General features: G+C 38.9%; 1 protein-coding gene across 1 annotated transcript in view; it reads left to right on the top strand.

Moving 5' to 3' along the window:
* The window catches only part of CLVS1 (clavesin 1), an 82,188-nt gene that overhangs the window by 52,378 nt on the left and 5,558 nt on the right, over positions 1-24,252 (top strand). The window contains exons 4-5 of the mRNA XM_060775382.2: positions 18,257-18,367; positions 20,162-20,397. Of these exons, the coding sequence (XP_060631365.1) occupies positions 18,257-18,367; positions 20,162-20,397 (347 nt within the window). The remainder of the gene's footprint in view (positions 1-18,256; positions 18,368-20,161; positions 20,398-24,252) is intronic.

The raw sequence follows: 24,252 nt of genomic DNA, 5'->3' as shown, positions 1-24,252 counted from the left end.
CCAAATCCAGGCAACAGCAACTGCATTGTCTGTAGCAGTGGTGTGAGCACCTTGGAACAGAGCACAAAACATGGATCTCCTCCCAATTTCTCTCCAAATGATAGAGTGGATAGTTACCTTGATGCACTGGCTCCAATGCAATGGAGTGACATATCCATTCTAGATTTTACTTGTGTTTAAAAACATGATGTTGCTGATTCTATTTTGATAGGTCCAGGATCTTGGCAAGTTTCTTTAAAATTCACACTGAAGTCTAGGGGGAAATTACTCTTCCTTGAGAGTATCATTGACCAGATGGCATTAAATGAGCAGTGTTCACACCATCCGATTACATTCATTTGATTTTTTAAATATATATATATATATATATATATATATATATATATATATATATGTAATGTCTTAAGTATTTTTATCCATTGTGCATCCCTGACTGACATAGAGACAATTAACATAAATGACTCACGTAAAAATGTGAAATTTAGGCAGTCCCGAGTTACAAACATCCAGCTTACAAGCAACTCACAGTTACAAACAGGGGTGAAACAACAGTAAGTCAGTGAAAACTATCGCTCGGAAGATATATTCACCCCTGAGTTACCATGGAGAAAAGGTGTCTCGACTGAAGCTTTATCACCAATCGTTGCTTCCATAACAAGCCAAACTATTCAAAAACAAATTATCTCAGGGAAAGAAAGTGAAGTGAAATCTTCTGAATAGGAGAACAGACAACAAAACACATGGGTGTAAACCCTTCCCTATGCACACAAACACACACACACACACATATTTGGCTGGAGTTAAATGTACATGTTCCAACTTACATACAAATGATGTAGATATGCCTAACTGCTCTTCTTTTTGAGATGCATATCAACCCTGAATATGGAGGAAAGAGTTCTATCAGCTGCTGGAAGATTATGGAGGTGTGTCTTACTGTTCTTCTGACACACAAAGATGATGTAGTAATATTTCACTGGACCTTAATGCCTATTAATAGTGGGCTGTCAAATTTACATCCATAATACACCCAAAAAAAATGGGGCAGTTGGGGGGGGGGGAGTAACATAGTTGGCCAGTCATGACTAGCCTTTCCTTGTAGCTGTTTCAAACCCAGTTATAAATCACAGAAATCTCTCTGTGGAGAGGGACAAGTTGTCCTTCCAATATTAAAAAACATGTCATGGCCCTGGCAAATGATGCTGAATTATGTTATACCGATAGAACACAGTGTGATGTCTCTGCCTCTCGGAAGAGTCTAAAGGGCTTGTAAGCATTTCCTCTTCTTTATCAAATGATCTAGGATTTTGCCTATTATGAATACAGCAAGTGTTTCACTTTCTTTGTCTCATTGTTTCTGTGCCTCTGGCCTTGCCAATTCAGTAGCTCTCTTTTCAGTTATACAAAAAGTCAAAGTTCTTCTTAGGTATGCATAAACCAAACCAGGCAAACAAAAAGCAGGCAAAATATCTACTACCAATAACCATATAGCTTTGTTAGACTAACTTAAATGATTTTCAAGGTTGCCAGACCATCCTTAGCTGCCTCCTTTCTCTCCTAGCCACCACATGATCATGTTGGATTCTCTGTTTAGAGAGGTCTCACTCTGTGATTCGTTGGAATGTAGGACTTTGCAAAGGATGTCAAGGACTCACAACTCTGAATTAGCTTTTGTTTTCTTCTCCTGCATTACTGAATATTCTTTCCATCCCCACTTCCCAGTTATGAATGTATCGCACATCAGAATACATCTTTGCCAGCTTCCTTTACTGGACAAAAAAATTGTCCACGTTATATTGCTTACCACATCTTCTGCTTTCTTCTAAGGACATGGTGGCCCCTCGACTCTGGGACTCACTTCCTAAGGACATCAGACATGCCCCAACTCTGGCAGTCTTTAGGAGGAGCTTGAAGACGTGGTTGTTCCAGTGTGCCTTTCCAGAATAATGATCCCATAAGCACTTTGTCCTCCAAAGCACTTTATATTGTTTAGGTCTGCTTGTATGTTTCCACAAACCGCCCCATCACTTTTTTGCCCATGTCCCGCATTATTTTTAATTTTAATTACATTTGGCCTACCCATAGATTTTAAAGTGTGTTGTCCTATTGATAATGCTTATGTTATTGTTTTATTGTTCTGTTGTTTTTAAATTGCTGTTTTGTTGTTGTTATTGCTTGTATTGTTGTATTTTGGGCTCGGCCTCATGTAAGCCGCACTGAGTCCCCTGGGGAGATGGTAGCGGGGTATAAATAAAGTATTATTATTATTATTATTATTATTATTATTATGTGGTCTGATTGATCTATACCATCACATTGCAAAAAAATCATGACATCCACTTTTATCTGTAATGTTAGTGTCTGACCTTTCTCTTTGAACACTAAGTTTTTCGTATCAGGACTTTTGAACCTAAATCAAATTATTTAAATAGCAGAAAACAAGCTTATGCCTTTGTTGAAGTGACAGGTCTTCAAATATTTGAATGTGGCCATCAGTATTATCCTCTCTAGGACAAATATACTGAACTCCCTCAACCATTTCTGATATTTTCCAGAGCAGTTATTTCAATACTCTCCTCTGGCCATGTTCCTGCTTGTCATCTTTCTTCTTAAACTGTGGTGTCTAGAATTGGACGTAATATACCAAATAAGGTCTGACAAACCACAGTGGAGTGGTGCTGTAACTTGGCTTAATCTGGACATTGTAGTTACTTTGGGTACTCTGGGATTGGATCTTCCTTCCTTCCTTCCTTTCTTTAATTGGCTGCTACAACAAATTATTGACTCACATTTAGCTTCAGTCTCACATTTTGTGGTGGAACTGACCTTGTTCACTCTGGTCCCACAAGAAAACCATATATTGAAATCAGAACTGAGCTTGAAAGTTTTCAGAAGTGCTTTCTCAGCATGAGTTTGAAAAGGGAAAATCTTCATATAACTATAGCACACACATCAATTTAATCACCACCACTGCTGATTCAATTTCATTTCCTGCTGCTGCTAGCCATGCTTTTAAAAAGTATCTGTCCATTTTGATTTTACTCCATGTAGGAAGCACTGTTTAATAATTCTGCTTTTATTTTAATAGCATTCATTTTGAAGCCAAATCATACTGAGGGTAGAATTAAGAAGCTGCCTAATGCCATATCGGATTGTTAGTCCATCTGCCCTACAATACTCACCAACTGTCCTAATTTGGCAGAGATAGTTTTGATTAAGCCTCTGTCATCCCAATTTTTCTGCGGCTTCTACAACGTCCCATTCTCTCTCTTCTTCCCACTTTCCTCCTTGAATCTCTAATTTCTGCAAACTATGCTCAATGGCAAGAGTACTTTGCACATAGTTAACTCAGAAGAGGGAGGGGATAAGAGTTGCAGATTTTGCCCTTCCAGCTAAACTGAAGCAAAAATAGACTATTGTTGGAGCTCTTATTCATATGTTCCTTTAGTCAACCTTGATCATATTTTAGGTTTGTTTTGAAATGCTTTCTCATGGGTGAAATGTTGGAGGGTATAGCCTAGTACTGTCACCAACAATTGTCAGTGACATTCATTCATTCGTTCATTTACTCATTTATTTCCACTATTTATCTAATGCTTCCCAATCTGTGAGGGTTTTTGAAAGAAAGTTGAATGGAATAGATAAAAACACCAGTCAGAATCCTTCATGAGGATTGTCTGGCACATAGCTATATCCTTGTAGTTATATCTGTCAATGCCCCCCATTACCTTTAAGCAATGCAGCTGCCCATCCCCCACTCACCTCAATACAGGCATTAATGTATCTTTGGAGATCATGGAATCAACAGAGACATGCTGCTTCCCTCTAACTGTAACAGACATTTATAGGGGTCCATCCTTGTAGTGGGTTCAGGAAAATAGCTAAGCTAGATGTATCTTTACGCATTTACCGTTTCTCAAATGGCACTGATACAGTCATGTTTGGAGTGAGTGTTGCTTAAAAGATGGTTTGGAGAATTTCGATCACTGTGCAATCAGTGAAAAAACATCTGACCCTCAGAACAACTGAAAATTGTAAACTCAAGTTATGCTACCATAACTCACAACAGGACGCAATCTACCATTTAAAAATAACTTTGAATGCTGCCTATTTTTTTTAAATCTTCATGAACGCATAAAACATTCAAAAGGCCAATTTTAAACCTGCCTTATATACCACAGGGCACATGGAACAATGCAGCCGCAGCCATATCCTTGGCTAGTGGAGTGAAAGAAGTTCTATCACTGGTGCTTTACACAGAAAGCCCTGGCTCATATACTCACAGGATGCTGGAATAAAGATCAGGGCTTCCATTCTGGATTTCAAATTCTAGACAGCTCATACAGGGTGAGCGTCATTGTTTCAGACAAGAGATATTCCTAGCTCTTTCTAGAGATACCATAAACTCAAACTCCACTTGACTGCTGTCACTGCCTTTCTCCAATAACCCAAACTTCATTGTCTTTAGTCTGCTATCTTCAGGATACCATCAGAGTCAAGAGAATTTTGTTTGGGAAAAGAGAAGAGCATGTGGATTCTCAATTTTTCAATGGTCCTCAGAAAAGAAAACATTATTAAGTGGAGAGAAAACATACCTGTTTGTATACATAACTTTAAATATCCTCATCTAGCAAGCACAACTTGCTCAGCTTTCTTAGACAAATGTTACTTGGGCATTCACAATCAACAACTTACTTACTTAGGTAACCCCTCGTTGGCCGAGTAGGATAGTCTTCCAGGATCAGTTTTCAACAACATGCCCCATCGTGTCCATCAATACTGTATAATTTGTGTGCATGGACACAAAAGCAAAGGGATTCTCAGAGCTTCCATTTGTAAATGAAAGGTATTACTAGGGCTTCCTTTATTGCAATCTGTTTTGCTTTACGTATCCATGTTGACCAAAGCTGGGGAGTTTTTATTCTGTCTGTGACATTTTGGATGGATTCCCTGGGTACACATTTTCCTGTGCTTAAAAAATTTGATGTGAAGATACTGCCAGGGTCTGTGAAAATTGGCAATATAAATGACACCAATTCCTCTGACCCGGGAGAACAATGCACTATAAAAGAGACTGGCAAATGGTCCAGAGAGGTCTCTGAAAGGCACCTTTTGCTGTTATGCTTCTGGATGAATGCAAAATTTGACCTCATGATGGTGGGACACCTTCATCCTTTGTTCCTAGTTCCAGTCATTTGTATCCTTGTATTTTGGTTCAGGGAATGTTTAATTGCATATTATGTTGCATACATGGAATTCAATTAAATTGGTTGGGTTGGAAAAAATGAAATGGGCTTGAGTATTTTGGTCTAGATCAAGCCAGCACAACATATGGCCTGGGGCTGGATGCGGCCCTCAAAGGCTCCGAGTCAGCCTTGGAGAGGGAGGTCACATGCAGGGCTGCAGCAGAGTAGCCATCAGGGCCCACCATTCCCTCTTCCAGGTGTTTTACCTCTACATGTTTCCTTTCTCTATGCATCAAGGTTATCTAACTAACCTAAGTTGATAATGACATCAACTTGCAGGGAGAAGATTCTTGATTCCTGACTTAAGAAAGTGGTTCCCAACCTTTTTTTTGGCCAGGGACCACTTGACCAAGGACCATTTTGACCAGGGACCACTCTCCAACATTAGTACCAAAAGGGTTACAAGTAGGTTTTTGGTCAACTTTAGATTTGGTTTGGTTATTTGAGGTGTTGATTCAGAAAACTGTATTGGATAGACCACATCAGCTCTAGTTTCTGATACAGAACATATGCCATCCAGTAGTCGCCATCTAGTCACCCACAGAAAACCATATTAATAAGCCTTATCACTATAAGAGAGTTTCACAAGACCAGTTGCTTCATTGAAACATTGCCGCAGACCATATTTTAATTCTTGTGGACCACTTTTTTGAACCAGGAAACACTCAACAAGGAACCACTTGACCAGGGACCACTTTGACCAGGAACCACAGGTTGGGAACCACTGATTTAGGAAAAGAGCTCTCATTGGTATTAATGTTGTGAATGGAAAGAATATTCCTCATTATTCATTTCCAGTTAGAAAAACTATGTTTTCTGATATTCAGGAATCCATATCAGAAAGAGTAGTAGACTAGCAAGAATGTCACACTTTTTTTTCTTCCATTTTATTCCAATGTCCCAAAATATTGCATAGGAATTATTCTATTTAGGGAAAAACTTGGAAGCCAAGATCCTACGTTATCAATAAAACTACAATGATGGAGCCCATGATCATAGTTATGCCTGATGATCCGCCCCTATCCTCAAAAATAAATTCTCCTGTTTGAGCCTGGCAGTTTCCAACCATGGTGCTTCTGAGGCTCTGGAGATCAGGGATAATGCCTGCAATATGGCCTGCTCTTAAGGCACATCAGTAACAAGTGGACAGAGAGATTCCCCAGTGTGTTGCTGTAACTGCTTTTCTCAAACATCCCCACAATTGAGAGAATGCAGCACATGTAATTTCTTAGCACTGATCTCCAGCACCTTCAGTCACTGCCATGTAAGTGTGGGGATCATGTTTGATCATTATTAATCATAAACATGAGACTCCAGCAAGTACAAGATTAAAGTCCATGCTGAAACATGTATGCTTTATCTTGCTATCAGGCGTGCCAACAGTGAGCATGACAAAATGTCATTTTAAAGCCCTTTTCTATGTTTCTAAAAAGTGGTTTCATGTTTTAATAATCTGCTTCTTATTTGTACAGCTCATAGCCTACAGATACATGTCCATAATTTATTATGCAGCAACGCTTGGTTACTGTCAGGAAAACGACGGCGTAGCATGCCTTATGAACCATTAAGGCACCATATTTATTTTGCCAAGGCAACAGAGCTCTAGTGTGATTGCTAACCTGTTTCATCCCCCAGGCTCAGGCTGAATAACAATTTAGCATGTAAAACATCCTAAAATACATTTAAAAGCTCAAATTAAACCCTTGCCTGTCTCTAACTACTAAAAGACAAAAACAACCGAAGGCAGCATACAATAAACACATTAAAAACAATGGAACAACAAAAAGGAAGGCTCAGAATAAATCAAATGCACACAATTTGATCTGATTTTTGTTACATTATTTAGTATGTTGCTTTTCCAAGTTTTTACAGAGCAATACATAGTTTATCGAAATTTTGCCTCAAGCTCTGCCTATAATTATTTGTCCCAGCTCCCTAGGTCTCTCCAAGTAACTCCAAAAATTATTTAACTTAGTTGTTAATTTGTTTCCAAATATTCAACATGTTCTTCTCCTAGAAACTATAACTTTCAGCTTTGTCAACATATACATCTTTTGAAATACTGAAAATATTAATGCCTATTTGGGGGAAAAAGAAACGGGGAAACTCTCACAAACACACAGACATACACATAATACTATTTATCAGCATTTATCAGCATTTATCAGTCACTGTCCAGAACTTGCTTTTTATTATTTGAGATTTAAATGGTAGGAAATTTAATTCATAGTGGACCTAAATTAGTAATCTTATTATAAATACTAGTTTGCTGCGCTTGTCCATTATACCAGACATCCATAGCTATTAGTTGCTAAGCTGGTTTCTCTCCTAACAGAACATGAAGTAGCTTTATTACCAGATCTTTCCTTTTTTGCAATAATGATTTTTTGTTTGTCCCAAGCTTTTCACAGTACAACATGACAGACCAAACAAGGAGAAAATTAGAAGAACAAAATTGGCTCCAGGGTTGTTGTCATCCCCAGGACATTTTGGCTGGGCCTAGACATGTCGCTTCTCTGAGATAATTATCTGCTGCTGGCCCAGTGATTTTGAGTGAACAATGAAAAGCTAATAGGTCACAATGACCCCGGAGCTCACTGGCTTGCAGACATCATAGTGTCAGAATTCAAAACAGCTAGCAACTCTTCGACTAGCAATGGCAGTCATTCCATAACATGATCTAGCATATGGATCATCATCAAAATGACAGCCTTACTCAGTCTAGTGCCTCTTAGGTATGTTGTAATACAGCACCCATCATTTCTTACCAACCTCTAACTATGGCAGTTTAGGACTATACAAAATTGTGGTCTAACATGTTTCAAAAGCATTTAATAGGGGAAAGCAACTCTGTTCATTTGCCTAGTGTCATTTTCACCTTCCCCCTGTTTAAATTTTCCATGCAATTTAAATCCCTGGTTTTCTGGGGTCTAGTTTGTAAAGAGAGACAAGGGGATCTCTCCACTCTTGATAGTTGCCCCCATATGTGGCAAAAAGAGTAATAGCAGGAAGTGAAGTTAGCACACTCACTCACTATCCTTCCTTTCTTCTTCTTCCTTTCACCACTGCTTGTGGGAGGAAAGGGAATTGGCAGTGGACAAGGTTGGACTATTATACTCCTTCTTCATAAAAGTTTTCTTTACCTTGAGTTACTTACTTAAGCAATCCCTCATAGCCCGAGGATAATGGTCCTCCAAGTGTAGTGTGTTGGCAGTGGGTCCATAGGTGGCTGTGGAGCCCTTTTCTTGATCCGCATTTTCTCCTGCAGTGAGAACATTGGTTTCCAGATGGAAGGTCCTGGTCAGGGTTGGCTTGACACACCTTCCTCTTGGCACGTTTTTCCCTTTCACCCTCCATTCATGCCTCTTCAAATTCTGCTGCACTGCTGTTCACAACTGACCTCCAGTTAGAGTGCTCAAGGGCCAGGGCTTCCCAGTTCTTGGTGCCTATGCCACAGTTTTTAAAGGTTGGCTTTAAGCCCATCCTTAAATCTCTTTTCTTGTCTGCCTTATGTTCAAACATCTGAAAAGACTATATAAAGTAGATTGTGCTTAGTTTGAAAAGACTATTTAGAGACAACCCTTGCTATATTCCATTGGTTCTGCTCGATGCATTCTGAGGAGAAGTGTAATGATCAATTATTTTTGTACAAAACACAAGAAATGCTGTTGCACAGTTGAAATTCCACTGAGACTTAGAGGCAAAAAGAGCTCCTCAGAGCAGTTAAGTATATTTGTACTGGTGTTTGCCATATTGGTTTGCAGGGATACATCTCTTTTGAATGCCTGGAATAAAATAGGCTATTCATGTAGAAAAAATGAAAAATGAATAATTGGGTGCAAGTCTGATGAATTTTCACCCATGTCCAAGGGCATATGTATACCTCTGAGCTCTGCCCTGAAAGCTCGGTGACATGTGTAGGTCTAGGACTAGCCTTGCTCCTTGATTTTGGAAGTATGGCTGAGAGAAAAAAAAGCTGTATAACGTTTGGTGCCAAGGGAGAAACTTAGTATTTTCATGGTGGTGAATCTAAGCTGAATTTTATTTTGAACTTTATATGAGCTATCCAAAGAACTATGCCTATTTTGGGATAGGTTTCAGCACTCTAGATAGTATCCTTAAAATTCAGACTAATATCAATGGACTCATTGACCCACTTAAGGCACCAACTGGCACTGGGAGAACTTCAAACCTCTGGAACATACACAGATGCTGGTCCAACAGAGAATAATCCTGCCGATTCTTGCCCAATGTAGATTTAAACGCCATATAAAACACTGACTAGGAATGATGATCAAATCCTCTAAATCTCAGCTCACTCATGCAAAACAAGGAGACAGAAGTATCCAGCTTCAATTCCAATCACAGCTTTGTGAATTAATGTTAGTAGAACTTGCTTCTACCTTCTGTGTCAGAAAATACCACAGTAAAGTGAGTTCCATAGCACAGCTCTTCAGCACATACTTGATATTTCTCATGAATAAGGAGGCAAAGATAGACACCTCAAATAAACAGGATTCATTTTGTACATCATAAAATAAATGCTGTTATTGCTATTATTGTTATTGTATGAATGTAAATTAATTTTCCCCAAGCAAGTCCTTGCTTTTATTAGCCCCATCTATCAAAAGTAAAATAAACAGAAGATGTGAATGGATTCATTCTATTACTGTAATGATTTTGGGAAAACATTGTGAATTACATAGTTTATTATTTTAATGAAGAAAATAAAAAATCCTCTTCCTCTATAGAAAAAGAGAAGTATTGGTCAGTCCAACAGAGCATTAGGAAACATTATCGAAGTCAATGTAGCTAATTTTTTTTTATTTTTGGTACATTTAGTAGGAAAATAATGAATGGAAGTATTTTTTTTTTCATTTTTAACAATGAGACACACCAATGAGAACATGAGAAAACCCTTGTATCCTTGCACACCAAGGCAGGGACTGTTGAAGTTATTTATTCTTACCTGCAAGAATGGTATAAGTGAAGATTTACATCTCTAGTAATTAGTGAATTCTTTTTTTTTTTTTTGGAGGGGGGAAATCTGGAATAACTAATATTTTTTAAAAACAGGTAACAATCAAGAACTTCTGACAGCATGTCATCTTTTTAATAAAACAGTTTTCTTAGTGAATATTTCCAGATTGTTCACACTAAACAGTGTGAATTGTGATTACCTAAGAAAACCAATCCAGGTTTCAGAAATGAAGTCAGTCTCAAAGTTGCTTCATATCAGTTTTTTGGAGTAATTACTTGATATCTAGTCATATTCACATGATGGATAGCACAGGAACACCTGCATATAAAATAGCTCAATTCCAGGAACAGTCCTCATACTTTCCATTTCCTTATGCAAGTTGACTCAGTGTAGAAGTAATCTCTGGTTGTTGTTTTTAAAAGCTTATTTGGCTTAAAACCATTCTCGGACAAAGGGAGTTTGCTTTTTGTGTTTTTCATTTTAATTTATGGTTTTAGATCTTTCTTAAGTACAGAAGAAACATTCATTATTTTATGATTGTTTTATATTTTGATGAGATATGGTTTATTGTTTTTCTGTGCAGCAATACATTTTTGCCGGATTTGTAAGCCACCTTGAGACCCCACCGGGGTCGAGAAAGACGGGGTAGAAATGAAGTAAAGAATAATAAATAATCCATTGCTAAATATAGAAGAAACATTTCATCATCAAATATGGTCAATAACAAACACTTGATAATTGAAGATGGTGATTTTGTCACTTTTATTTAATGAATTCCCCCCACAGCATCGCAGAAAAACTCTGATCCACAAGTTCCTCTGCAGGGACAGGTTGCTACTCCCTCGAGTCATTTTGAGAGGGACTGTAGAGATAAAGGAGATATTATGGAGTACTACAAGATTCTGGGGTGCTTGAGAGGGTATTTTATATGCATTCATGTATTCGTTGAACTTTGTATGCTTTGGGGCAAAATATATTTTAAGATTTTGGGGGTGCTAAAAAGATTTTGGGGACTGGAGGGGAAATTGAAGGGCCAAAAATGGGGAGCAGATCTGTGCATACCCTCACACTATGCCTATCCCTGTGTAAGGCTGATAACAACAACAAAAGCATTGTGTGACTTGGGGAGTGCTTCTCTCCTGTGTACCATCTGCTGCATCATTTACCACTGATAAAACATCTGCTATAACAGTAGCATGTCTGCATTTGGCACTGGACGAACTCTTTGGGAAGGCCTGGAACTACAATCACTTAGGGATCAATACACATGTTTGAAGGCATGTTTGGGGATGTGAAATCAAATGTGCTCCACTCAAACATGTAGTGCATGAAAGCATAATATGGAATACAAGCAAGATACCTAATATGAAATAAAATACAGCATTAATTTCTTTTATTTGGAGTTGTTTCTTGCTCCCGGTAAATAAACATTTTCCTGAGAAGACTTTTTTTTTTCCTGGAGTGATCCAACCTACCAGAACATGTTACATGTTTGCCATGGGAATCTTTTTGCCCCAATGCTTTTTTTACTGTCTGGGAACAAAATATTGCAATGGGAAAAATCAATAGGTTATTAATAGATTTTATTTCATACAATTAAATGCATGTGACAGGTGTATGATATTTGGGAAAGTCATAAAGTCATAAAAACCTTATATAATGTAGATTCAGATTTGCATGGATTGCTACAAAGTATGAGGTAAGGAGGCTGGTCTTTTTTATGGATTATTTATTTATTTATCACTTTATTTTCCTGCTTCTTGGCAGGGGGTTGGACTGCATGGCCCATGAGGTCTCTTCCAACTCTATGATTCTGGTTTGTCACTGTAAAATTCGATTGATTTTATTGATCTTAAGATTAAGGCTAGAATATAAATATTGGATAAGTAAAGAAATAAAACCCTGCGTTTCGCAGGATGTCTCATTGTGGTCAGAAATTGTCCCATCCTAGTACAAGAGGGTTAAAACTAACCTAAAGCTAAATTTTCCCTGTTTTTTTCTACTATGGATTGCAGCAGAATGAGTCAAATACTTCTTACTCATATAGTGCCATTATCTTCGTGATTAGGTTTTCCTGATGATCTTATTTTTTAAATCACTCAGAAACAAACTACACCTTTAACAAGATATGTGCCTTTGGTTCAGTTATACAGTTGCAAGAGATAATCCTTCCAGTTTGTTGGCTGAAGACAGTAATTTTGTTGAGAGGTCATTTTAAGATGTCCAGTAGACTCTAAGTTAACCGATACCCATGAGGATTGGTAGATGCCGGATAAATATAGTTTCTGGTTGCTTGAGAGTTACTACTAAAAATAGGCATAACTAAAAATCTATCCCATATGATACCATACCATAAACTCTGTATTGACTTGATATTAATTTTGAAGTACAGCAATTAAAAGCAAATGCAGACAAACTTCATGTGTCACAGTTTTATTGCTTTATGGTATTATTAAAACAGCTTTTTAAAATTTAGAGCCCCCAGTGGCGCAGTGGGTTAAAGCGCTGAGCTGCTGAGCTTGTTGACCGAAAGGTCGCAGGTTCGAATCCGGGGAGCAGCGTGAGCTTCCACTGTCAGCCCCAGCTTCTGCCAACCTAGCAGTTCGAAACATGCAAATGTGAGTAGATTAATAGGTACCGCTCTGGTGGAAAGGTAATGGCGCTCCATGCAGTCATGTCGGCCACATGACTTTGGAGGTGTCTACTGACAGCGCTGGCTCTTCGGCTTAGAAATGGAGATGAGCACCACACCCCAGAGTCGGACACAACTGGACTTCACATCAGGGGAAAACCTTTAACCTTTTTAAAATTTAAAGTATTTTTTCTTTATTATTTTTGGGCAATGGCTTGAGTTCCAGTTAACTGAAAACCTACTTTGCTTTTCATTGTGTTCTCCACTGTTTCAATGGAGCACTGCCTTATTTCAAATGTTAGTACTTTGCATTTCCTACTATAGGTGCACTAGGCTTCTGCTATCTGCTTCCACAAGGAGAACAAATGTGCAACTGGAGAAAGTGTGCAAAAGGAAAGAGACAAATAATAAGGTCTGCCTCCCAAGTTAACAAAAAGAATCTTAGGGAAATCAGAAAACAAATGGGTAAATTGAGCAGCCAAATTCCCCAGCCATAAGATAGTAAAATAACAAATTACTCCTTCGCAGGGACTTCCCTCCCCTTTCTAGCTTCTTCAGCATTAATTCTTTATTATCCTATTGGGAGACAATATGTCTAGCGCACCTTTTCTAAGAAAGATAGGGGGAGGTTTTGGGAAGAGTCTGTGGGATAAGGGAGAATGGGAAATTCATGCTAGAAGCTTGTTTATTTCATGCAGCTGAAGCAAAATGAGTTCTGTTTTAAAGGAACATTTTGAATGCAGCCAACTCCATTGTAGTATCATAGCCTCAGAATTCCAAGCCAAAATATTCATTATTTAAAATAATATCTGGAAAGGCTGAGATGTTATCTCAGAAAAAAATACATTTCATCTCATCAATGATACCTTTGATTTTAATTTGCTGTATTTTTATGTGTATTTTCCAGTTCTGCAGCTACTAGGCTCTTGTCACACTTTAAATCAGTTGCTGTCTACTGCAAAATTATGGGATTTGTAGTTTAGACAGGGGCTTTTAAACTGCTCGGACTCACAAAACTGCAAACACCAAATTCTGCAGGAGGCAGAGTGTACGGTTGTAAGGTTTCAGTTGATTTAAAATTATTATTTGGAGGGGCAGTGTTTAAAAATTTCAAAGAAATGCATGCATATATATGTAAATCAAACACCACGCAACATATTTCAAAATGAACAAAATTATATGACCTCATCACATGGACTTTTGCTCTGTCCTAGGATGCTTCCAGAATGAAGCCAGGACAGAGACTGTTGGAGCCCTTCACTCGACTCAGAGCTACTTCCGTCAGGACTCCTTCCTGGAAGCATCCTAGGACAGATGGGTGGCTATCTGTATTCTCAAAGTCTACAACGTGGCCAAGCATGGCGGGGGGGGGGGGGAAGCCAAGTGGTGATATTTTCCCCCATGTGATGGGGAAGGCAGCGATGCTGGGCATGGAATGACAGTTTCCCTCGCTTCCCCACATATTCGCCATGCTGCTTGGCGAATTCCTCCGCTGTCGCCTGTGTTAGGGACCTCAATGTGATGAGGTTCCTGGTCCCTACTAGGCCATGGGACATGCTGGATGATCTTAGCCACCAAAAGCCGGAAGAAGGAAGAGAACATCCATGTTACTTAGGATGCATCCACATTGTAGAAGGAAAGCATTTTTTATCACTTTATCTGCCATGTGTCGATGTTATGGAATCATTGGGGCTAATTTTTTACAAAGTCTCTTCCAAAGTGTGCTAGTGCCTCACTAATCTAAATATTTCAGGATTCCACAGCAATGAATCATGGCACGTAAAGTGGTTTCAAGCTGCATTAATTTAGTTTATTGGTGGAAAGATGGAATACAAATGTAATTTCTCTCTGAACAAGTAAACTGTAGTTCCCAACTTTCCACCACATATGTAGAAAACAAGGAACTCAAAATGTGAAGTAGGCACAAAGAGTCCCAAAACATTAAAACCCCTTCTACACTGTCCTTCTCTCCCAGGATCTGATCCCAGATTATCTGCTTTATCCCAGATTATTTGGCAGTGGAGACTCATATAATTCAGTTCAAAGCAGAGAACCTAAGATCAGATCCTGGGATATAAGGACAGTTGAAATGGGGCCTAAGGGGAATCCTACAGATGAAAACTCATGTTATCCTAAATCTTGGATAGGTAGGGCTGATTAATATTTCTGTGTAAACACGAATCAGAAGACTGATTTCTATACTTTATGGCAGATTCCAGGAATTTTGCAATTATGGTGGCATCGGAGCTTCAAAGTAACTACTTGAAGTCATTTGTTACAATTACATCTAGCCATCCCCCTCCCCCAGAAATAGTTGTCATCCCTAAAGTTATTTTTAAAAGTTGCTGTTATTCATATATAACCAAAATAGCTACTTTTGGAAAATCATCAAAGTACTCAAAAGTCACTGACCTAGGTTTTTTTTTAAAAAAAACCCTCCAAAGTATTGAGGTAACATATAACCTGTAATTATAAAACACTGCAAAAAGAGTGGCATTATCCTTTGTTTTGCCTTAGTCATTGCGAAGTCAAATTAGTTAACAGTAACTAGTTAATTGCAATGATTTCCTGCCAAGCTCTAGAAACAATGGCATTTTTCAGCCATTGAAATCACTTTGAGAAAAGGCACTCCTGGGAAGCTACTGCTAGATTTGTAAGAGACTCACTCCAGAAGGTTTCAGTTCTTCATCCAATTTTATCCAGAGATAATAACACGGAGATGTAGGTATAGGCACACCAAAGGGGGGCATTAAGTCCGCAATAATTATTATTTCTGGGGCAACACCCTCATCTTGCTACACCCCTAGAAATCCTATGAATCCATCTCTAGCTGCGAGATCTTAGTTATGGATAGTTGCCCATTGATGCACATGCACATAAGTAGGCATCATATTTCTTTGATCTGGGCAGTAGCTTCTATAGTATATCTTCTGCTCATATTGTCTCTTGATAGTCATTCTTTAGTCAGAAGTATATTTTGACAATACAGACTGACCCTTCTCAAAGTGATCAGGCCACACAGCTAAGTGATGCACATTTTCAGGATATATTTTGTATCATTGACCATATGTGGTAGTATCTCTTTTAGTACAGTTTGGAAATGCATTATGACCCAAATCCTTGGTGTTATTTCACTTCATGGAATAGCCAACAGGATTTTTTCCTGTGAGTCAAAGTATGGACAAACTACTACTACTCCTGGCTCCCACATTTAATTTACATTTGGAAGAGGCATCAGGATGAGAAACTATCAAGAAACACAACAAACTTTATGTAAAAGGAATGCAATGGCAAACCATCTCTGACTATTGCTTGTCCAGGAATACAGCATGGAGTAGCCATAAGTCAACAAAGAAACTGAAAGCACCCGTGCACATGCATACACACACAGAACAGAAAGTAGAAAAACCCATAGACTTTCAACTGAGCGTCACTTCTCTCAGAAATTAGGGGATACAGTGTTAAATTTCTAAAATTCACTCAGCGAAACTGTACTAATTTACAGCTACTGGGGCATGAACATCACTCTACGTCTGCCATCAAGATATTTCACAGTAATGAATATAAAAATATTTTGCCGTTCGCTTTACTCTCTTTGGCATTAACAATGGGGATGTCTATAAAGAATATGACATGTTAAAAGCCTTTTCCACCAAGGCTGGGGGACCTGTGAACTCCCTGTATTGGTGAACCACTGCTTCTACTATCCTTTAATGTTGGCTAGGCTGGAAATTATAGGGCCACAGGCTGATCTGCCATGTTTAAAACTACAGTCAGTCTTTCACAATCTCTGGGGTTAGGGGCACAGGACACTCTCTGAAAGTGAAGAACTACAAAGAAAGAAATAACTAATGTTTAACCTGAGAGAACACCTCTTTAGAAATGTCAAGGTCTTCTAGCACAATTCTATGGTCAACTTCCACGGGATAGAATTGCATTGGAGGATCTAAAGATTTCTAGAGGGGTATTATCTCAAGATGTCTCTAGATCCTCTAGCATGATCCTCCAGCATGACCATAGAACCACACAAGGGAACCTAGAGATTCCTATAAAGAGCATTTAAAATCAAATTAAAATCAAATCTGCAAAAGTCAAAACCACAAATATGGATTGGCAATTGTATTACTTGTTTCATAACACACTTCCATCACATCAGATGGGGTGAAACCAGTGTCCTAGGGTGGTTTCACCCTGTCTGGGGGATGGAGGCCAACGCTGGACATCACACGATGTCATGTAAATCCTGGTGTAAGACCTGCCCCAACTGGGGTGATAGCATCACCAGGTGCTTCCACCCCAACATATTGTACTCCCCGTGAGGGCGACACTTTCCCCATTTCTCCATGTGACGTGAAAAGTGTTGTCAAGAAGGAGCTGCACATGGGGCAACAGATTCACCCCACTGCTCCAAGCCAGGTGAAATGCTTCATTTGGCCTTTCTGATATGGTTGCTATTCAGTACCTCCTTCCTCTTTGCTACCGTGTTGTCATGCAAAATCTTTTCTGTACAGTTCTTTGGTACTTTTTACATGAACAGTTCTAAAGCCCTAAAGTTCAGGGGTCTCAAACAACCTTTCTTTGTTGATGTAATTGAATCATGTATTGCTGCCTATGTCTATCACCTTAAAAAGGCAAGGAAGTCAATGTGTTTCTTGGAATTTTTGTGAATTGAATGAGAATATTAAGTGTAATGTGTGATAGCAAATGACTCCAGAAGCCTGTTTGTTCTTCCCTCTGTTCTATTCCTCTTACCTGAAATAGGGAGAAAGGACTCTACCTGCATGCTAATTTGTTGGGTACCTTGCACAAAACCTCCAAAGCCAGCACTTAGCTGCATCAGTTTCCATGGTACTGTCACGCTGCTCCAGTCGACAGCTTCACTTATCAACATTTTCCACCCGTCCTCTTCTGCATAATGTGCAGTTCGTTCACCCAGAAAGTTCAGCTATTGTAACGATGGCTTGGGGGGAGGGAGTGAAGCATCGGGGTGAAGAGGTGAGCTGTGCTCAGGGCAATGTGTGGGAACTTTGATCGGTAACACAATGGGAAATCAGAAAACACAAACCCTCCCACATCTACGGCGTGCTTTATGGAAAAAAGAGATTCTCTCTCTCTCTTTCACACTCACAGACAAAAACTCAGAGTCAGAATTAGAATGTATGTGAGCCAAGAATGGCTTAGATTTCACATCTTTGGACCTAAATCCATTTAAAGAGAATCTTAGAAGTCCTGTGTGTGCGCGTGTTCATGTGCATAGCAAATGTGTCTCTCCCCCTTTCTGTCTCATAATGCATGAATTAACAGGCAAACCTGTTCCTCTGGCTGACTCCAGCCTGCCACTTGTCCATCTCTCTGGCTGTCTCAGTTAATTGGCTTCCATGTCTTTCTTCTCCCCAGGACAGCTTTCCTGCTCGCTTCGGGGGAGTCCATTTTGTGAATCAGCCTTGGTACATCCATGCCCTGTACACGCTCATCAAGCCATTCCTCAAAGACAAGACAAGGAAAAGGGTAATTGGAGAATGAAACAAGCTTGTGATGCAGCAATGGCATAAGTAGATTCCTGCTTTTACTCCTTCCCTCTTTGTCTCTTGGTGGCTTCCTTTGTGTGGCCTAAGTATGGCAGCAAAAGCTGAAAGCTCAGCTGCAGTTTGCCAGCAGTCCACATTTAATTAACATTTAATCAGGAGATAATGATTTTTAGAAGCCAGATCGTATGTCATAATTTACAAACAAAAGGCACTGATTTATTGTTTAAACACATATTGCTGAAATGAGATAGATAGCATTAATGGCAGTAAGACAGAAAAGGACCAGTAGGAAATTTTACAAAATCTGATTTAAGAATTCTTATTGTCTCCCCATTTATAGACATTTTTAATCTTGTGAAATATTTGTCCATTTGCTTCTTTGGCAGATTATCTCTCTTTCCAAAGGGATGAGGGGATCGGGATCAATGATGTTACCCAACTATTTCAGACATGGGTCAAAACACCTGGAGATATTGATCTCTGCCAATTTCTAATCACAGTTTCCAAACTAATACTAATAATATGTCATCATTTGAATCAAACTAAAACTTTTGGTAGCATTCCCATACATACATCACATATCCTCAGGAACACCACAGAGTTTACAAGTAAGTTTTAGATTTTCAAACACATACCTAAGGATTATTGTAGGTTGAACCTTAAACCACCTACTAGAGCTTCATTGGAATGTCAGCAGACTTTTTCCTCCTCCATTTCAATCTGGGACACTATACAGACAATAGAGGGCCCTTCCACACTGCCCTATATCCCAGAATATCAAGGCAGAAAATTCCACAATATCTGATTTGAATTGGGTTATCTGTGTCCACACTCTGATAATGTGGGATTTTCTGCCTTGATGTTCTGAGATATAGGACTGTGTGGAAGGGCCCTGAGATATTCAATCTATGATTAGCCTCAGCTGGACCAAACCCATTGAACTAATGTTTGATTTAGTGAAATGCTGAACAACAAGTTATTAAACAAGTCTACTCTAGTTGGGATTAACCAACAGCTTATTCTCCAACATTTCACAGATGACTGGAACGTGTGGGTAAGCAACATAAGAGGGTTATCAAGAGGTCAAAAGTTATTAATGAGGAAGATCAGACAGGCTACAAGAAACCGCAGTGGTTTGGTTTGGCTTATATCTACTGGAAAGAGAAAAATTATGTCTCCCCCTTCTGAGTTAACTGTTGTGGCATATCAAACTTTTGCTTTACTTTTTGCACATTGAACTCTATTTACAGCACTTGAAGTAAGCTGAGAAAGTGGAGTGGAAAAAGAAATGGTTATTTATAAGCAGCTGGAAAAGTGGGCCTGTCTCTGCCTAACTAGGAGCCTTTCCAGACAGGGCTTTATCCCAGGAGCATTTGCATTTAAAAAACATGAATGTTCCTGGGGCCTTGTCCACACTTGCCCCAGAAAGTGAGCGCTTTCTGTGGTGGGTGTCCAGATGTACTGGGATTTCTGGGGTGAGTATCCAGATGTTGTTCTGGGTTAAACCAGTTTTCCTGGTTAATGGCGAATTAATTTCAGGTCCCCCTTTTTATTGTGGAAGTTTCTGCAATAAAGGGAATGTCCATCCCGGGTTCAGTTGAGGGTTAAATAGGAAACAAGAGCCATAGAAGTGATAGATGTGTAACAGAATTGTTTTCTTCCTGTATAGTTATCCCCCCCCCCCAAAAAAAACCCCAGCGTTGATTCAGTCATGAAACACAGAGATTGAAGTATCTGTGACCATTTGTTCTCTCTCCCTCTCTTTTTAATTAAGATCTTTCTTCACGGTAACAATTTGAATAGTCTTCACCAGCTTATACACCCTGACTGTCTGCCCTCAGAGTTTGGAGGGACCCTTCCTCCTTACGACATGGGCACATGGGCTCGGACATTACTTGGTCCAGACTACAGTGATGAAAATGACTACACTCACACGTCCTACAATACCATGCACGTGACGCACTCATCTTCCACCGTGGAGAGAGAATGTTCACCCAAACTCATGAAAAGGTAAGAAAAGAAAGATAAAATGGTTTCAGAACAACATTTTTAAAATCAGTTTATCTGCTTAAAACTGAGCAGCAGCCAATAATGCTAAAGTGTTAAGGAAGAGGTATTTTGCCATAGAAAGGGATGACCGTGTACAAATAAAAGGGCAGCTTCTGTACGAAGTGCATTTGCTTGCTGGATGTTTGTGAGAAAAGTAATTTGAATGTAGAGTTCTCAGAAATGTATTAAAGGGTAGGGAAAGTATCACAGGTGAATGTGGTTTTGTGATGCATCCTACAGGGTTATTACCTTTCCAGGTGTCAGCTAATGATAGTTCATTTTGGTCACACTTGTTAGGCAGAGTGAAAAATTATGTTCCTGTAATGGACAGTGGAAAATGAATTCTGCAAGCACCACTGCGCCTCAAATTAAAGCATAAAAACATTGAACTTTATGTGTTGTTGTTCCACTACTAGCTAGGCTATTCCAGGCACATAAACAGTGCAGCTATTAGCAATGGACTATCTTCGTAGATAATTTGATATCCCACCTTTGTAATCTATTTCATAACACCATTTTCATAAACATTATGAATCCAATAATGACCTGAATCTGTATGGTTCAGAGAGAAGACTTCAGAAGATTTAGGCTGAAATCATTTCTTTGGAAGTAAACACACTTACATTCAGTGGAATCTTTATGGGATAAATATGCATACAATTATTTTGCTGACCTTGCTATGAATTTCTGATGGATAACTAGAACTGCATTAGAAGATTAACAATAGAACACATAATACAGCCAGGCTTCTATATCCTTGGATTCTGCATCCATGAATTCCACCGTCTACAGAGTGAAAATTTTAAAAGGAACCCACAAAGCAAACCTTTATTTTGCCATATTATATAAGAAACACCATTATATACAATGAGACTTGAGTATCCATGAATGTTGGTATCCATGGGGGATTATGGAACCAAACCACAGCAGATACCAAAGACCCACTCTATATGGGAGGGGGACTGTAATTGATCATATCATAATATTGTTTTTCCCCACAGAATAACTATTATGACACAAAGCATTATAATACTTAGATATTTGATGTCAGATAATAGATACAGGTATGTGTTTTATAAACACAGCTGTGTAGTGTGCTTCTGGGGTTAAACAAAAATGTACACACAATGAATCCCAAATCACAGAAGCAGATACCTCGACTCTTATTTTAAACCTATGAGAAATCTGCAAGTGAAGTCTGTCATAGGAGTATAAAATGCTTTCTTTATCCATTAGAGAATGGATACACCACATTCTGAGTCTATCTTAAGGATATCTTTCCCCTTCAAAAACTGTACGCTTGTTACCATGACAACTTTGTTTTCCCCTGTGTACGCTGTATGTGCCAAGAAGGCAAAAGGAAGCTATATACATCAGAACGATGAAAACTGTACCGTGAAAGGAATGGTAGAACTAAATTGAAGACAGATTTATCTCATTCATATGAAATGAAGAAAAATATTCTGGAGGCGGTTAGGAAATAAGGGCATTAGAAAATAATCAATGTTGAGTTAGTATCCTTGATGTAAATATAGCATTTTATAGTGAAATAATAATAATAATAATAATAATAATAATAATAATAATAATAAAACTTTATTTTTATACCCTGCCTCCATCTCTCCAAAGGGACTCAGGGCAGCTTACAAAGGAACATGCCCAGAAAATACAGGTTAAAAACAAGCACAGAAAATACAATCAACAACAAAAATCAATAAAACGTCATAATCAGACAACATCATAAAAAAAATATCATGGCTGAATAACAAATGATGCCTTCAGGCTCATGATTCCTAAGTGTGATTATTCTTACATAGAGCCGAGGGAAAGGGTGACAATTAGAGTGTTAGAAGTGGTAGAAAGGGACCAAGGTAAAGTGCAGGAGCTTAGATAAGGTTGGGAAATTCTATGGTATGCTGCCTAATCAAAGGCACAATGGAACAACCAAGTTTTTAATTCCTTGCGGAAAATGGACAGAGTAGGGGCATGTCTGATCTCCCTAGGGAGAGAGTTCCAGAGCCGAGGGGCCACCACAGAGAAGGCCCTTTCCCTTATCCTCACCAACCGCGCTTGTGATGGCGGTGGAAGCGAGAGAAGAGCCTCCCTGAATATCTTAGAGTATGTGCTGCTTCATAGGGGAAAATGTGATGAAAAAGGACATCCTTCAAATAATAAAGAATTAATGGAAGCAAGAAGCAGAGAATTAATGTATCTTCTAGATTAATAAAATGAAGAGATTTTAATAAGAAATGTTTGAGGTTGTCAGGGTTTTTTTAAAAAACTTAGCTTCTGGTTCTCTGCCCTACTTCTGAGTCCCCAAACCCTGATAGGAAAAGCCAGTCTGACATGCAGTCATGTGTAGGAGACAAGGGAGATCAGTCACAAGACTCTAATGTAATGGAGGATGACATCACACTTCTAACTTTCCCAACATGGATTTCCCAGATGTCATTGGACTACAGTTTCCACGATGCATGGCTATGCACAATCCTGATTGGAAATCATGTGAGTTGTACTGCAACACGGGCAGAGGCAGCAAGGTTGGACACACTCTCTAGGAAGAAGTGTCTTAACGATTATTTATTTAGAGCATTTATATCCCGTCCTTCTCACCTCTGAAGAGGAACTCAGGGCGGCTTACAACATGCAGCCATTAGATAACAACATAATACATTAAAAACCAAAGTTAAAATTAAACAACAATTAAAACAATTATAAACAATTTAAATTTAAAAAGTTTCATTCCTATCCATAAGGCTAATTCTAAAGAATGGAATTAGGAGAGTACATTGAGCTTGTTTAGCACTGATCAATTTCTGATGGATGTTAGTCATAGATTCATGCTACAGGACCTAGAGATTCCTAGTATGGACACATCTCTAGGCATTTGTAGACCTTCCAGCAGGTTTTTTTGACTCACAATTTCACCACTTTCATGACTGCCCTCTACCCCTAAGCCTGGTAGAAGTGGAGTGCCTACTGTGAACCTAAATTTTACAAAGATGCATCCCTTATTTCTCCAAGCAAATGAAAGTATACATTAATTACCCTTTTAGTGGAAGAAAGGAAGCCATGCCTGGTTATGATGTATATCATAAACACGAGAAAACCACCCAAACACAACTTTATGGCTGAGCTCCATTTCATAAGAGCACTGTGATTGCAACCTGCATGTTTCATTTTGCAGTCTTTTACTTAACCAGTTATTTATTTTCTTTGTGTTATTAACAACCTTATTTGCTACAAGGCCATAAGGAGGAGGGGTGAAACCCATGGCAGTCATGCTGGGGTTTCCCCTCCTTCTGGTCAAGCTTTGTGCTTTTCAAGCTGGAACACTGTGACCAATCAATCAGGCCACACTGCAAAAGATCTATTCACTTGTCTCCCATCTCCCATCTGTTCATTTCCTTCAAATTTTTTGCCTGTTAGACTGATTCTTCCAGAGTGTTATCTTCAAATGATTCGTTCCTATTGGAAAAAGTAATGAGAACAAAACGTGGATTTCCAGCATACACCCATTATTTGCTTTCTTGTTAGTAGCATTTGAAAGATTTTGTTTTTTCTCTCTCCCCCAATGGTAGTATGAATGTTTCTATGTGTTTAATGTGGAAGTGGTAAGATCTCTGAAATGTGAAGCCTCAGATCAAGCTGGAAGTGTCACATCTTTTATGAAAAAAGGCTCCAAGATGTCTACAATTGCATAGGATCCCCATCCCCTATGCATTAGGCATGTGGTCTTTGGAACTGAGTTCATGGTAATTTGCATATGTAAATCTTGGGCATGTATTGCTGAGGAAATCTAGTTGGAGGAAAATG

The sequence above is a fragment of the Anolis sagrei genome, chromosome 4, assembly GCF_037176765.1.
Source record: "Anolis sagrei isolate rAnoSag1 chromosome 4, rAnoSag1.mat, whole genome shotgun sequence".
Classification (NCBI taxonomy): domain Eukaryota; kingdom Metazoa; phylum Chordata; class Lepidosauria; order Squamata; family Dactyloidae; genus Anolis; species Anolis sagrei.
Note: the sequence above shows the minus strand (reverse complement) of the source record. Positions and strands in the feature narration are given on the sequence as shown.